Here is a 15,461-nt window from a genome sequence, read left to right as displayed (position 1 = left end):
CCTTTGAGTTGCCAAGACTGCATCCTCGGATGGTCAATCGGAGAACCGGAGGTGACAAGGACTGGTAGGATCGCGGGCCGAGAGACAGCCTGGGTCCCTGCCGGTTAGTACGAGCTTTATAGATCCAAAAATACTGCATTTCGATTTTGGGTCCATATTTGCTGGCCTTAATTGTAGTATATACTTAGGCCACCCGTTGAAAGAAATGCAATATCATTTTGTGTACCGATCAGTCGTGTACTTGTGGACTCTATTTCTTACGTTTGATAATCACATACGTACCTTGTGCAGAAGTAGTATACCATAGTACTCTATTTAATTGGCTCATTATAATATTACGGTTCTTGAGTTGGGGGCGAAGGATTCTTTCCACAATAAATTGTTTCCTGTCGTATTATTTGTCCCTCCGCCGAAACTAATAGCGGAAGATGAAGCAGGCAATACGTTACCTCAGCTTTTTATCTACTTAAGCCAGTCTTGCCTAACATTGACTGTTTGGATATAGATCATGGACAGTGCAATGACACCTCTTCCAGTACAGGAGTCTCTCAGAGCCTCTTGCGATCGTTGCCGAGCTAAGAAGCTGGCATGTGTGGTATCCACTGCAGAACAGTCTCGTTTTGGCGGTCAGCAGTGTGAGCGATGCATTCGGGCTAGGTTAGAATGTGTCTTTAGCCGCCGAGCACAAAGACGTAGTTGTGGTGGTGCCCAGCGAGCAAACAAAGGCTGGGTTGGAAGAAATCCACCCAAGTTATCATTCGGTACAAAAGATGAAAAGGCTCCGAAAGCTACCATATCATGCACTCCTAATGCATCCGAACCACTCTCCGGTTCAAGTTTTTCAGCAAATCTCTCGGATTGGGAACAGAATGGCCCGGGTTTTGCGGACATAGATGAGGTCACTATATTCGACACCAATATAAGCCCATTCATGAACGACGAGAACCATATTGTCCCACCAAATCCATTCGCGGACCTTTTTGGCATACCCGCTTTTCCTAATATGTCTGAGAGCATCTACAAATCACCAATACCGATTCTGGCATCACCAGAGTCGTCCTTGAATTCATCCAGGGACACTGTATCCACAATCGAGAAGCCACACTACTTCGGATCCTCGAAATTTCTGAAAATATCAGTGCTTATCACGGATATTCACAAGACATTCCTCCTACTCAGCCGTGATAGTCGTACGCCAAGCCTCACCAATGATGAAGAAGATCTCGATACTTATCCAATTGGCCCAGTCTTGGATTTGGCGCGGAGGTTTGCAGCTGAGGTTCGTGGATCATGGTCTCAACTTACCTGTGATCCGAAAAGACATATTCGATATCCTTCCTCTAGATCCACAGCGGGTATGGATATGTCCAATGGCAGTGAAGGTCAAAAAAATCCACCGACGATTCTCGATCCAAGCTTGGAATTGGCAGACGTGCTAGACTTGCCAACCAAGTTTCTTACTTTGTCATGTTACGCCTCTCTTGCCAAACTGTACATTATTATATTTGTGCAGATCCACATGAGCCTCTTTCAAATTCCGGAGTCCACCTCCTATCGCCGCATGCCAGCTCTTTTTCAAAGGGAAGGTGATCCGAAATCAGAAAATCCCTTTCCAGTAAATGTTGAGTCTTGCAGCAAAATGTACATCGTGGTACAAATGCTTCTTGATGAATTTCAGTCAGTAGAGGACGTTATGTCATCCCATAATCAGCATGACTTAGATACCCAAATTCCAGAATTGGGGTATAGTCAGCTGTCAGAGGTACAACAGCAGTCTGAAAGAAATGTTAACATCAAATCAAGCTGGTTGAATCAACAACTACAAATGATTAAGGTGGACTTGAAACATGACACAAGTCAGATGTTTAGCGATGGGTCACAAGACCCAATTGGCCTACTTCAGCAAGGGCATTGTCTTAAAAATCTGCTTCGGGAAAGCATGAATCTATAATAGTATACATATAAAATCTATAGACAGGGAGCTACTTCCTGAAGATATCCTTCCCATCAAACGATATAAGACTATCTTTATCATTCTTTCCTATAGTTCACATGTATCTATGAGTACAATAGTAGTATATCCGATTTCTGATTTAGCGTCTCTGGATATCTGCTCGTTAAGAGGACATGGAAAGCCTTGGATCATAGAACAGCCAGGAAGAAACAATGAAGGTACGGAGGTACATACTTGGGGAGAGAATTCACAGGATACAATACAGAGTGTGTATTGGTAAAGGGGAGAGATTTGGGTTAGACTTGGATATAACGAAGGTCACACGAAGGTATGCCGTAGGCATATCCGAACGGTAATAAGAACATTATAACTCCCATTGGGCACCAACCTGGCGGCATCGTTCTTCAACGTGGCGAACGTGAAGTGTTTCGACCGGGTCGATCACAAATTTTCTTGGCGTGGCTCTCTTCAATGTTCAATATTTTCTCTGTATCTTGTAGTTAATCTAGTCATATTTGACCTGGCAGGCGAGTAACAACAGATCACATAAGATGGCGGACCTAGCCGTAATTTCCCTGGCGCGCGACTGCGAAACCGTTGTGACGCGTCGGCGAAGTCCAATACGATCTGGACTGGACCATCTTCGCCCTCGGGGCGGTGTCTAGTTTGCCTTTCTCACCTTGCTTTGAGCCTCCCAGCCGACTCGACACGCTACTGAACGTTTCCCCAACCGCCTCAACTCCCTTCGTAAATCTTTCGATATTGGGCAATGCACCAGTAAATGGGTAACTGGTTCTTGCGCACACGCAGTGGTCGTCCTCCTGGAAGCCAAAGAGTTTGGCGCCGGGGCGTAGCCGTTGCGCATTGGATCCAAATATTATGGGCGACGACTGACTTCGTAGAAACAGCTTGCGAGAATCTAAATGATGTCAGAAGTCCAAGTCTTGCATATTTGAATTGGGGGGGTACTATACCGAGACGTAGGAAATGCGTCTGCAATGTCACCATTTCTTCTTCACGGTATTATTGTTCAATTTGTTAAGGCCAACATGCGACAGAGCACCTTTGAAAACAGGAAACTTATAACGATGCAGCTATCGGTGAGCCAGGTGGTTTAATTATAAGCTGCCAAGCGAATCGCGTGCAGCGTTTTGGGGCAACATGACATCAAGTCTCTAATATGAGGATTTCTCTATATATCGAATTATCTCCGCAAGCTCAAAGAAACTGTAGAAGTAATTCAACCTACTATATCTTCTGCTAATAGGTCGTGTTGTCAACACCGTTCCGCCAGCCATGCCAGACATTCAGCTGAGCCTCAGCTGTCGTAACATCAAATAAGCAAAATCCAATTACAAGTACATAGTCCACTCCGTCTTCGATATTCTGCTTTATTTGTGCCGAGGGAGCTTCACAACCCAGAAAGAACATATTCCTTAACTTCATCGGAGGCCTAAATTGAGATCAATCCTTGAAATCTTCGCTTCATTTGAAGATCGCACAGTTTTTGAATTCGTGTATATTTTCTGTAAGTGACGCACTCGGTATTGAAAGTGGGCTATCATCCTCATATAATTTGGTCTGGATTGTTTTCCTGCCAGCAACTTTCTAGCAATTCTCGGAACTCTCCATGTCGCAGCGCCCCGTATATCTTACTTACTTGCGACCCAATAGTTCGCTTAGATTGCGAGCTTCGTTCTCTTATATCTGTATCGTATGTTGGATGGTCTATAATACCTTCGTTCAACGGCACGCAAAGGTGTTCTCTGACATGAGTGTAGAATGTGCGAGATGCATGACAAAGATACTTCTTTGTCGACGGCTCGCGAATGAAGAGTACTCTGGTATTTTGGTAGCTCTTTTCTAGCGCATTCGAGACAGCTTTTTTCCATTCTCCAATTGCATTCTCTCCAAGTGAGCAATGTTCGAGAAGAGCTCCAACAGAGTATTTCACAGATAGATGGCACCGCTGGCGGAGATCGCACATTCTATGACTTCCCCAGTGATGCATCAACTCGTTCCATAGAGTTTCCTGGATCTTGAGTATCCTTTGATCCGAGTTCTTCAAGGACGAATTTCCGGTGGGAAAGACGACCTCTCTCGTAATACTGCCAATTGAACCCCGTGCATTGCGGACGAATTCAAGATGAAATGCGCGTAGATCGAGTGCTTGGCATAGGACATATAAATAGGTCGCTGCCATCATGGATAGTATCTCGACAGCATCATTCGCATACCGACAAGAAATAAAAGCCAAAGAGTTGAGAGATTGATTGTGCATTTCTGCAGATTGGATGTGATTGCTGACGGGATGATTAAGGTATGCTAGCTCGCTCATATACGCGGCCATATTAATATCAAGGCCTTTGCAGGTAAAAGATAGACTTGGATCATCTATGCTCAGATTAGGTGGTAGACCGTTGCTTGTATCTGGATTGATGATTTCCGAGCATTGTGCAAAAATCATTTTTCCGAGCATTTGCATGGCATTTTGTGCCTTCTCCATCGCGGTTGTGATTGATACAGCTTGGAAATTACCTCCGTGGTAAACTTTGCTGTTATTCGAGTCTATTAGAGGATTGTCTGTTGTTGAATTTAATTCGCATTGTACTTGTTGTAAGGCCAAAGTCAGATTTTCAACCTGAGGGCCAATCCACTGAGGAGATGTGCGCAATGCGTATCTTGTCTGGGCTAGTTTATGAGTATGGGTCCCTTGAAATTGGTCGTTCTGTTCGGAAATGGCTGTGGACAATTTGGAGTCCCCGAGAAAATTAAAGAGACAGTGTGCAGTTTCTCGTTGACCGTCGTGAGGTCTGACATTAGATATAAATGGATGGTAATTTTCTCGTCCAGCGCCGAGAGCTTCACTTCCCATTGTTGTAAGAATGTGTGATAACAAGAGTAGTTGACTAACGTCAAAGACGACCAGCGCACCTGCACCTGCACTGAAAGCCGTGCCGTTCAGCAAGCCCAGACCTTCTTTCGGTCCTAACTGAATTGGTAAGAGACCAAGCTTGTCAAGAGCCTTATCAGCTGCAATGACTTCACCAGTCTTTTCATTCATTACTGATATATCCGGGTTGCCCTCCAACGCACCCGCAATATAGGAAAGGGGTGTAAGGTCCCCAGACGCTGAAATGCTTCCGCGGAGCGGAATCACAGGAATCATACCATTCTTCAACAGTTCAATGATATGATCAATAAGAACGAATCTGACTCCAGAATGGCCGCGCAGAAGGGAATTACATCTTATGATCATGGCGGCTCTGACCCATGAAGTTGGCATCGAGTGACTTCGGATTTCGGAGAAATCCATTTGCGTTCCTGAATCGCTTCTCATCATTCCTCGGTCTTGGGGTAGCAGAATAGCCGAGTTCAGTGTCTGGAGCAATGCTTTCTGAAGGGAAACATGATTATTGGTGTGGGTATCTGCACTGCCCCCAAATCCGGTGTTGACGCCGTATATAATTTCATTCCGGTCTAGTTTTTCGCTAAGTGTTTCGACACTTGCTTCGACACGACTACGAACATATTTGTTGCTGGTAGTCATTGTCGGGGCTTTATACCTAGTTTGGAGCAATTTCAGCAATTTGGTCACTAGGGTTAGTGCCACCGTTATGGCCAAGATGTTCACGGGTATATTTACCGAGAGACAGCAACAACGCTGTTAATATCCAGGGATTCCCCATCAAGAATGACAGCCTCTCGTTTATCGACCACATCACCGAGTCGGAAGAACGATGATAACATCGGGGCGTTATCAGGGAATCTTGGTCGTGGTCTTTGGTGTGAATTGCACCCCATCCGAGGGAAGTCTTCGCCCATTCTGAATAACGAGTGTCTCGTATATACCGGGAAACTGATTTTGTGGGGCGAGTATTGGAAACAAATAATATGGTAAGAATTCAAAGTCTGAAGCGGAATAATGCCTTTCAGAAAGATACGGTGTTGGCTTAAAAGAAAAACCCACTCCAATACAAGTTTCCCACGGAAACTTGATAAAGTCACGAGTCTTTTACGTCTCGGCCGTGATGATAGATAAGCTATCCCTTGCATGAAGAGATCAGCAAGTCCTGATCAACGCCACTCGGTCAGTAAGTCTGAAATACTAGATCCATTCTGAGCACAGAGCATGCAACAGGATCTTCTAGTATCATCGGAAATTAGTACTTCTTAAACAACAGTATCATGGATGTGCTTGTCATAATCGCGACAGATCATCCATGCCTCAGCTCAAGATCATGTTTTCGCAGCAACTGAATCGAATATCGTATCGGAAAAAGAAATTCAAACTAGTTACCAGAGGAAACCTAATCCATTCGGTGTAATTTAATTCAAGCCAAGACTCATTGGCCCCTGTACAACACCGGTATTTGATATCTCATGCACACTTCGGGAGGTATGTATCCATGGATCATTCCCGGCTCACAACTCCCGATTTACAAATAGATCGCGATGTTCTCCACAACTTCAAAGCTAGTACGCGCTGTATGTACGTAACTAGTAGTTATGTACATCATATTACATAATTTCCATGTTTCGCGCGTGCAGCTCTGTGTAACAATCTTGTGCAACTTAATCCCGGGAATGTCCTGAAAATGAGTATGCAATGGGAAGAAGCTTATTCACGAAAAATGATAGTGTCCATCGGCCAGTTCCAGTACCTAATACTCACCTGGCATTTGATTATACAAGTGGGCCTCTATACTCTCTGCAAGAGATGCTTCGCCTTCCAAATGGATTTGAAAATTACCGAAACAAGCCTGAGAAGGTCTTGTTTTTCATATTTGTCAAGTGACTGAATTAATCCATGATACGATCCTCTGACACGAGTCTACCATGCCCTCGCATAGACTAGAGTCGAGTAACTTCAATTAGTTACGACAATACACTAGTAGACATATGAGATTGGGGACGTCACGCGTCCACAAACAACTACTCTCCATGTATTATTCACCTGAATATTAACACAGAGTAATATAGAGATCTTAAATCACTCCATGGCAATCGAATTTACTAGAATACATGGGCTCGGGTTTCCCCGCTCGATAAGCTTATCAAAATCCGGGGATTCCATGGGACCCCACGGGGACATTCCGGCATTGCATCTTCAACAACGAGGGAAGCATAACAGTCACCATTCCAAATGATCAGTCGCTTATACAGGATCAACTTGAAGAGTCCAAGAATTACAATCCCACACATTGTCAGTCGCAGCATGCATCTTCGTCCCGACCACGCTGTAACTGATCTCCCCACCCTCCATGCGTTTATCAGATCACACCCTCTCGGAGTATTGACTACCTCGCTACCCTCGGATAATTTCCCTACATTGCAGTGTAGTCATATTCCTTGGGTGTTGGATGGAGTGGAGAATGATGCGGAGACCTCAGAAGCACATCCTGGTTTAAGTTCGAAAGATGTAGCTAGCAATGGTGGAAACAGCATGGCTTGCAATGGTAATGGCCAGACTGAAGGGACAAAAGGAAGATCCACGCTGGGGACGCTGCGGGGACATATTGCCCGCGCGAACCCGCATACAAAGGCACTGATCGAAGCCGTTAGGGGGGGCGGAGCAGGCGGACCCGTTGACCGGTCCCAATTCGGCTGATGGTGATGGTGATGGTGATGGACAGGGGCAGGGACAGGGACAGGGAAGGTTACGAGGCCAGGAACTGTCGTTTGATAAGCAGGTGCAGGCACAGATACTTCCTGAAGAAGTTTTGATTGTATTTACCAGTCCTGTGGATCACTACATAACGCCACAATTCTACAGTGCTTCAGTGGGTAGTCGGAAGGTGGCGCCCACATGGAATTATGCTGCAGTGCAGGTTTATGGGCGCATGAAAGTCTACCACGATACGAAGACAGAAAATACGGAGGAGTTTCTGACGAATCAATTGGGGGATTTGGCTAGGTTGGGGGAAGAGGGGATTATGGGGTATGGAGCAAGTCGTGATGGAAGCGAGATGGATGAATCTGGGCAGGGGAAATCTCCGTGGAGAATGGTCGATGCGCCGGTGGAGTATATTTCGATGTTGAAGAAGGGGATCGTGGGGATGGAAGTGGAGATCAGCAGGGTTGAGGGTCGGTTTAAAGGAAGTCAAGAGAAGGGGGTTGAGGATCGAAGGGGGGTGATTGGTGGATTGGAGGAAATGGGGGGTGTCAAGGCGAGACAGATGGCTGATTTTGTGCGAGAGTGCAGTAGTATGAAGTAGCATAGAATGCTAGTCGTCTGAATGCAAAAGTGGCAATTCAATATTTGTCACTTTGTTCCTTTCGACGTGGATGGAGGAAGGGCATTCATATACATAGATCAATATGCCAATATTAGAGCAAGGGCCACGTGTATAGTGCCATATTGTAGAAATATTCCTAAGCCCGGTCGCAAGATAGCTTGATATTAAGATAAAGCTCGCTGTTCTGGAGACAATGGGAGTCGCTACGGATCCTTAACCACTGGGCACTCCTCTTATATCCATGGATGTTTCAGATGAATAGCTGAATGGCGAGAGGTGGGGATGACCTGCAGGTGTCTGCAACATCTTGACTGGCATGTGATGGACTATACAGAACTAAAAGGTACTAAAAGCAACTAGGCGCTCGGGGCAGGACTAGAGTTGGACATTTGCCGAAATTTAGCCTGATCAGACTAGTTTTGTTGGTCTGGTTAGTCTTGTTAAGTCTGTTTGGCTCGGAGTGGACAGCCACAGCCCTAACGGGGAACAACGGGGGGCAATGTTGGGGTGAAACTGCGGAAGAGGCAGTGAATGAAAATTGAAGAAAAGATAGAATTAAATCTAGAGCATCTAGCTCAGTAGCTCAGTAATCTAATTATCACTAATAATTAATTCTTTTCACCTGTTAAATGCACACTTTCACCAAATCAAACCAAACTCCGGTGGGTTCTCGGCTTCTCCGCATTTTCCTCCACTTTTTTGGGATTTTCCCCGTCATTTCCTCCTCCGCTTTTTTTCCAACTTCCCATTCATCTTCATCTCTTCCATTTCCACCCTTCAAACCTCCCCATGTCTGTCGATGCTCACCATGTCTCGTCCTCAGGTCAGTATTGACCGTCTGACGCCTCGTCGTGCGACAGTAGAGCCACGCGAGGCGATGAACTGCAAATCTTGTCGCAAAAGAAAGGTCGGTCGCTATGGTCCCCATAAACATACCATCAACCATCAAGTGCCATAACATATCAGGTCATGTCATGTCAATGGCAGTCTCTCCTTTAGTCGGACACTGATTATCTGAATATTATTTAGATTAAATGCAATCGCCTACGACCTAGCTGTGAAGCCTGCAAGGTCTTTCAATGTCCCTGCATCTATGGTAAATCTACATGCAGCTGTCTCCAACGCCGATCACCGGGCTGACTCGTACTAGATGCGATCCCAAAGAAACGCGGTCCGAAGACAGACGTGCTCGAAGCCTTACTCAAACGCGTCGATGGACTGGAGAAAAGACTGCAAGATGAGAAGAATCCCATCTCACCCACTTCCCCGGATTGCACCGAGGATCTGCCGCTCGCCCCTCCCACTCGGCGCAACACAATCGATGCCTCATTCCATGCCTACTCATCCAATGATCATCAACCAATTTTATCGACTCCGGTCCCTGTAAAGTCTGAGTCTTTGACCAGATCAACCGGACATCCACCATCTCCTGCTATTTCACAACCACAGTCGGCGCATCCGCATCCGCAGTCGCAGTCGCACTCTCAGCCCCACAATGCCATCCTGTCAGATGTCCTTCTCGATACCTTTTTTACACGATTGCACGGCAAACCCTTCTTTATCCTCGATGAAGCCCAAACTCGGAGGCTTCATAATATGAAGCAATTATCCGTCCCTTTATCTATGGCAATATCGGCCATGACTTCGAGGTAGACTCTCTTGGCCCAGACCGATGAGCCAATCCGCTAATATATCGCCAGATACGTATACACAGTTGGCCAGCCTGAGCAGTCTATTCGGATTGGATTAGAAGCTGCCTTGCAAGCGAGACGTATGATCGATGTCGATGATCCGACAATTGAGGGATTGCAGGCTTTATTGCTTCTCTCGCAGGCATTTTTCGCATATGGACTAGGAAAAAAGGCATATATGACATTCTGTATGGCTCTCCTTCCAACCCGTTCTAAACTAATCTCCATCGCCGTTATGAAACATTTCTAACAAGAGTAGCAAACTGTGCCGCTATGGCAGTCGCGTTAGATCTTCTCCGCGAGACACCCTCCAAGAGTAACTTAGCAAACTCGGAAAAAGAAATCCGACGTCGATTATTTTGGTCTGTTTATATCATGGATCGGTTCATTACTTGTGGCTCTCCTCGTCCCTGTCTAATCGCCGACCACTCTATCGTCCTTCGTCTCCCCGCCTGGTCTCCTCATTCTGCTGGTCTCAGCGTGGATGGGGAGCTCTTTCATGTTGGCCCGAATATCCAATACTCGGCTGATTCTCGACGAAAAACACCAAGTGCAGCATCTTTGTTAATTGATATTACTCGTATTTTAGGTGTCACAAACCGCTACTTGGCAGCGGGTGGCGTCAAAGGCGATTCACATTTCCCTTGGCATGCGTTGTCGAATCTATCCAAGATTCGCCAGGAGCTTGACATTTGGGCTACCGGGACGCAGGACGTCTTTGCATCTATTGAAGCGCTCTTTGGTCACCCAGAAAGTACGACACTGCTCTTGAGTAAACTTATATATCATCTCGTTCACTGTTTGATATATCGTCCATTCTTGCCAATCGACTTGGTAGAGCTACGTGGAACGGGCCAACATCAGTCATGGCAAATTGAAGCTACCAATTTATGCTTTTCGCACTCTAATGCCATTGCAGAACTAGTTGAGCTGGGCCGCAACTCACCATTGATAGAATGGCCCGCCTTTGTCGGTTACTGTGTGTGTACAGCTGGTACTGTGCATGTCCATGGTGTACATTACAAGGGACAAGAAGGCGAGGTCTTCTCTTCAAGCGCAGAGTTCCTGACTCGTGAGATGCACCAGCTGGCGTGGCTACGCAATTCGTGGGCTGGCGTTCAGCATCAAAGAGAGCTTCTTCAAGCAATTTACACATCACACTCGGAGCTAGTGCGTAACCTGGCGAGCAGTCCGATGCGTTTCTCTCCAGTCTTCCATCTTGAGGATTTCCTCGACCGATATCCAGGGTTGTCAGTTGACGGCGCCCATGTTCGATTACTAGATACGGGTGACGAAGTACTCTCATTGTACGTATTCATGTCCCCTTTCTCCCCATCCTTGTCTTGGCAAAGAAGATTAACATGGGTCTCTAGCTCAAATTCCTTCGGACAAGACTACTACCAGCGTCCTATGGCACCACCATTCAATCCATCTCTATTCTATCAACCACGACCACCAACCTTAAAAACTCAAGCCCAAAGCCCAGCCGAATCCGATCGTCAAGGCCAACCTCAACTCTCTCAAAAAGATCTCTCTTCATCCCTGAATTTCAACGCTTCACCCTCCCTGTCCAATCTCTTCCCAGTACACCTAAACCATGAATCTGCAGCCCAAGCCCCATCTCAATCCCAATCCCACCTATCCTCAGAGCACCTCGCCCTCCCAACATCATTTTCTCCCTCAGCATTTGGTCTATCCCCACCGGCATTCCTATCCGAAGGCTTCATAGCCCCAACACCCCCTGCAAATCCTCAATACGCAACATTTCCCTTCGACGCCAATGCCAATCCCAACAGCAATGGCGGACCCGTCGTGACGCCAGGTGCACAGTCGCAAACCTCCGGATCTCATACGGCAAGCAGTGAGACTGGGACAACGGAGAAGGACCCATTCTTGTCTCTTCTGGAGCAGTTGGCTGAGAACGAACATTCACAGGGTGGACCTAGTGAGCTTGACTTCTTTTTGGGTGTTGATGAGGCTGGTGAGAAAGAGGGTGAATTATAGTTGGGCCTGTCTTGATTTAGGACACCTGTAAATATTCCTTTTTCTACTTCGCATTTCTCCTTGGACTTTAAAGTTGTGTGATTTTTTGATTTTTTGAGCGATTGATACCATTTGAATTGGAGCTCTTGGGTTTGGTTAGTGCTGATAAAAGCTTAAATTAGTAAATAGCAATATGCCACTACTAAGCGTATATGTTGCTACGCCTCTACTTCTAATAATTCTTGCTCTGGTAGTATACATGAAAAATAAGTGCTTAGAAAATCCACGAGAATTTCAAGTACTACCAGTTTGAATGTGATAATTTCAAGTTCTCATTTGCTCTCGTGGCAATCCTGACTTGTAAACTGCGTGAGATCCTGAAATCCAGGTTGATACCAACCATGACAGTCAAAATACCTTTGCCAAACAACCTTACGTGTCTATGTAGGCACTTTTACTCCTAGAGGATGGACGAACTTTCTCAAAAGATAGAACTCAAGGTTCATTGATTAATACAAATAGATTTCTTCGGTACCTATTCAAAGTTGAATAGGTATTCAACTTTCGAATGGATTTGATATGGATTGCACTGTATGTGACTCAGCATTACAGCTACGAGTACTAGTGTAGCAGAGTACAGTCAAAGATAGGGAGGACCGAATGAAAAACAGAAGATAAATTGCTTCATATGAACGAGAAATATAAAATGCCTATTTACAGTGTATCATCACAAGCCCAAACTTGAGGCTAATTTTTTCCCATAACACCAATGCCCAATGTCAATACTTACAGTCTAGACGAGCTAGTTGGGGCATTAGCCGCACAGCAAGAAGACTGGAAAGCATTCGTTGACATGGTATCAACACAGATAGCACTAGGAGGAACCCAGAGACCCGGGTTCTTGACGTGGAAATTCGAGGCACGCAGCATAACACTGACAGGCTCCGCGGGCATGATGGGGAAGTCCTCTGTGCGAGGGAAGTGTGTCAGGCCGAACTGGATGTAGCAGACAATATCGGTGTTCTCGATGTTTTCATTGCGCTTAGCCCAGTCCAAAATGGTCGAATTGAAAGGGTGGTTCTCTTCACCGGTAGATTGGCAAACGTAGTCACCGGCAGGGAAGAGCTCGTAATCCTTGTATGGAGTGACCCAGAGTGGCTTACGAGCGAAAGCAGCGCGGTTGTAGACAGTACTGCCGGGCTTGGCCAGCAGGGGAGGGCAGTTGTTGTTGAGGATCTTGTAGCCGATGGGCTTCTTTGCAACCTCATTCATGCGGTTAGGGTTGATGATATCCCATGCACGTTGAGTTTCGTAGCAGTAGTCGGCGGCACCTTCAAGTGATGTACGGAGGGTAGTCTTCTTGGCGAGGAAGGCGTTACCGTATGGGTTCTCGGGTGAGCCAACGGCAGCATCGGCGGAGACGGCGTCGCTTTGGACAACGGAATTGTTGACACCGTCAATCTCGGGGTCAACACGGAGAGAGAAGATGTGCTGGTGGTTGTGGGCGTTGATATCGGGAGCGACTTGGGTACCGTAGGGAGCAGCGGTCTCGGTGGGGTGCATGCAGTAAGTGTTCAGCATACCAGTAAGCTTCATCTCGAGCTTGTAAGTACCGTCCAGGGTGAAAGTGTGATAGAAGCCGTATTCGTAGTTGGCGGCTGTGATGATTTGAGAGATGATGAGCTTGCGGTCACGGGCAGAAATGACAGTACCGTCACGGTAGTCAGTGTGCTTATAAAGAAGGCCGTTATCCTCCTCGTGGATGCAGATGGCGTTCTTGATTACGGCCGCCTCGCCGTTTCCTGTGGACATGACACCATCCATGTAGTGGATGGCACCCTTGCAATCACAACCCAGCTTAAGGGAGTTGGTCATGAGACCAGTACCATATTCACCGACATCGAAAGCGTGCTTCTTGTGATGAGGCTTCTCGGGGCATCCGTAGGGGACAACCATCTCAACGACGGAGATACGGTTGAACAGGGTACGCTCGCGATCCTCGTACATGTCGTGGGAGCGAACGTCAGAGATAACGATACCCTCGCGGTAGTTGAAGCCAATGTGCATCTTAAAGTTGGCCCAGGACAGCTCATTGCCGCGGACCTTGAAGGAGACACCCTCAGGTTGGGTGATATCGATAGGCTTGAGGCGATCATGGTTGTATTTGTCGCCAACAAAATCAGGAAGATAGTTGTGCTCCTGCAGAGGAGGGGCAGTGCGCTCGCCATTAACAAGACGAACATCGACGCTGAGAATCTCCTCCTTCTCAGTATCAGCGACAACGCTGAAGTCCAGAGGGTGGGCATATTGGTTGTCAAATTCGGAGTTGCGGTAGTAGACCAGACCCTGCTGGAGACGGCGGTCGAATCCCCAACGCTCGTCGATACCAATGGCCCAGGCATCCAAGAAAACCTTGGACATGTCGGTGATGCCAATCTCGTTACAGGCACGGATAACACGGGCATCCTTGCGGGCAATGCGCTCCATAACATCCAGATCTTCCAGAGTGAGGGTAGGCATGGCGTTCTGGATCTCCTTGTATAGCTCAACCTTGTTCTTGCTCAGATTGACGACGACCTCGGCGACTTGCTCGGTTTCGCGAATGATGATGATGGCGAAACCCTTGCGATCCGGAGTAGGGATCTTGCCAGCCTTGAAAGCAGCATATTCGGCCTTAGGGGGGCTCACGCAGAGTGATGCAGTTGAACTTGACTGTCTTGGGGCTACAATATTCACGAACGATCTTCGCGACCTGGGGGATTTCCTTAATGGAAAGCTGGTCTGTAGGCAGTGTTAGCTATTAACGAGAATCCCTCAATTTTTTTCCTTCATCTTATCACATACCGAGGGGGTGGGGAGTGCCCTGGGGAAGCATAGCAGTGGCAGCAACACTGTCATAATCTCCTTCCCGGAAAATGGTGTATCCCGGGATGGAAGTGGTATCAGGGGCAGAAGCCATTGTGAATTTTGATGTATGTGAAGAACTTGTGAAGCTGGAAAAGAATTCAATCTTGTCCATGGCAGGATCTTATATAGTCGGTGGCACTTCGTAACAGATCCATAGATATCCGCATGTACCTGCCCGATCAGGCAGTCCGGCAGTATCTGGCTGGGTCGCGAGATACGCGCGACTCTCCCCGATGGTAGATGGGTGGATCTGGCTCAGTTAGGCGAAAGCCTGGAGAAGGCGATCTACTTTGTTTGTTGCATGCTTAGTTCCCATCCTGTCAAGTAATATCTTTTGCGTAAACCCGCATTGTGACGGAGGATTGAACCAATTAGCAATTGAAAACTATGCGCTTCGAATCTGCGGGAAAGAACAGGTGACTTTGGCCGACAGGCACCGCAGCCAAAGGAAGAAGGAGGAAGCGTTCTAACTTCATGCAGCACACGCCAATCGGTGTACCTGAATACTATGTACATACTACAATTATGTCCGTGTGTTGAGTGTTCATCTTGCCAAGTCATATCAAGCTTATCTTTTCGCGGAGAAGGCACGTGATGATAACGCTTGCCACATGGCCAAGCACGTGAAGTAGAATATACAGTATTGTACAATATCGACTATCTTGTGTTACTTGGTATATATCTTCG

At 46.7% G+C, this 15,461-nt stretch overlaps 6 protein-coding genes across 6 annotated transcripts; 3 read left to right on the top strand and 3 right to left on the bottom strand.

The window, feature by feature from the left end:
• Positions 1–508: 508 nt before the first annotated feature.
• N7469_006082 (Zn(II)2Cys6 transcription factor domain-containing protein) lies at positions 509–1,951 on the top strand (the record flags this gene model as incomplete). The annotated part of the gene is made up of 1 exon (XM_056645000.1): positions 509–1,951. One exon carries the CDS (start codon positions 509–511, stop codon positions 1,949–1,951), a length of 1,443 nt encoding a protein of 480 aa, XP_056500238.1.
• Positions 1,952–2,514: 563 nt separating this feature from the next.
• Positions 2,515–2,962, bottom strand: N7469_006081 (uncharacterized protein; the record flags this gene model as incomplete). Its single annotated transcript, XM_056644999.1, has 2 exons — positions 2,515–2,873; positions 2,929–2,962. The coding sequence occupies 2 exons, from the start codon at positions 2,960–2,962 to the stop codon at positions 2,515–2,517; spliced, it is 393 nt and encodes a 130-aa protein (XP_056500237.1).
• A 403-nt stretch (positions 2,963–3,365) lies between these two features.
• Positions 3,366–5,504, bottom strand: N7469_006080 (aromatic amino acid ammonia-lyase; the record flags this gene model as incomplete). Its single annotated transcript, XM_056644998.1, has 2 exons — positions 3,366–3,407; positions 3,615–5,504. 2 exons carry the CDS (start codon positions 5,502–5,504, stop codon positions 3,366–3,368), a joined length of 1,932 nt encoding a protein of 643 aa, XP_056500236.1.
• A 1,668-nt stretch (positions 5,505–7,172) lies between these two features.
• On the top strand, positions 7,173–8,172 carry N7469_006079 (FMN-binding negative transcriptional regulator; the record flags this gene model as incomplete). The annotated part of the gene is given in 2 exon segments (XM_056644997.1): positions 7,173–7,514; positions 7,534–8,172. 2 exon segments carry the CDS (start codon positions 7,173–7,175, stop codon positions 8,170–8,172), a joined length of 981 nt encoding a protein of 326 aa, XP_056500235.1.
• Positions 8,173–8,992: 820 nt separating this feature from the next.
• N7469_006078 (transcription factor domain-containing protein) lies at positions 8,993–11,888 on the top strand (the record flags this gene model as incomplete). The annotated part of the gene is made up of 5 exons (XM_056644996.1): positions 8,993–9,100; positions 9,223–9,289; positions 9,344–9,842; positions 9,894–10,072; positions 10,144–11,888. The coding sequence occupies 5 exons, from the start codon at positions 8,993–8,995 to the stop codon at positions 11,886–11,888; spliced, it is 2,598 nt and encodes an 865-aa protein (XP_056500234.1).
• A 765-nt stretch (positions 11,889–12,653) lies between these two features.
• N7469_006077 (peroxisomal copper amine oxidase) lies at positions 12,654–14,826 on the bottom strand (the record flags this gene model as incomplete). The annotated part of the gene is made up of 3 exons (XM_056644995.1): positions 12,654–14,579; positions 14,608–14,648; positions 14,712–14,826. 3 exons carry the CDS (start codon positions 14,824–14,826, stop codon positions 12,654–12,656), a joined length of 2,082 nt encoding a protein of 693 aa, XP_056500233.1.
• Between the last annotated feature and the right edge of the window lie 635 nt (positions 14,827–15,461).

The sequence above is a fragment of the Penicillium citrinum genome, assembly GCF_028827155.1.
Source record: "Penicillium citrinum strain IBT 23319 chromosome Unknown utg000005l:1.0-1900146.0:1.0-1900348.0, whole genome shotgun sequence".
NCBI classification, from domain to species: Eukaryota; Fungi; Ascomycota; class Eurotiomycetes; order Eurotiales; family Aspergillaceae; genus Penicillium; species Penicillium citrinum.
The sequence above is the reverse complement of the archived record's forward strand: the minus strand, read 5'-3'. Positions and strand labels throughout refer to the sequence as shown.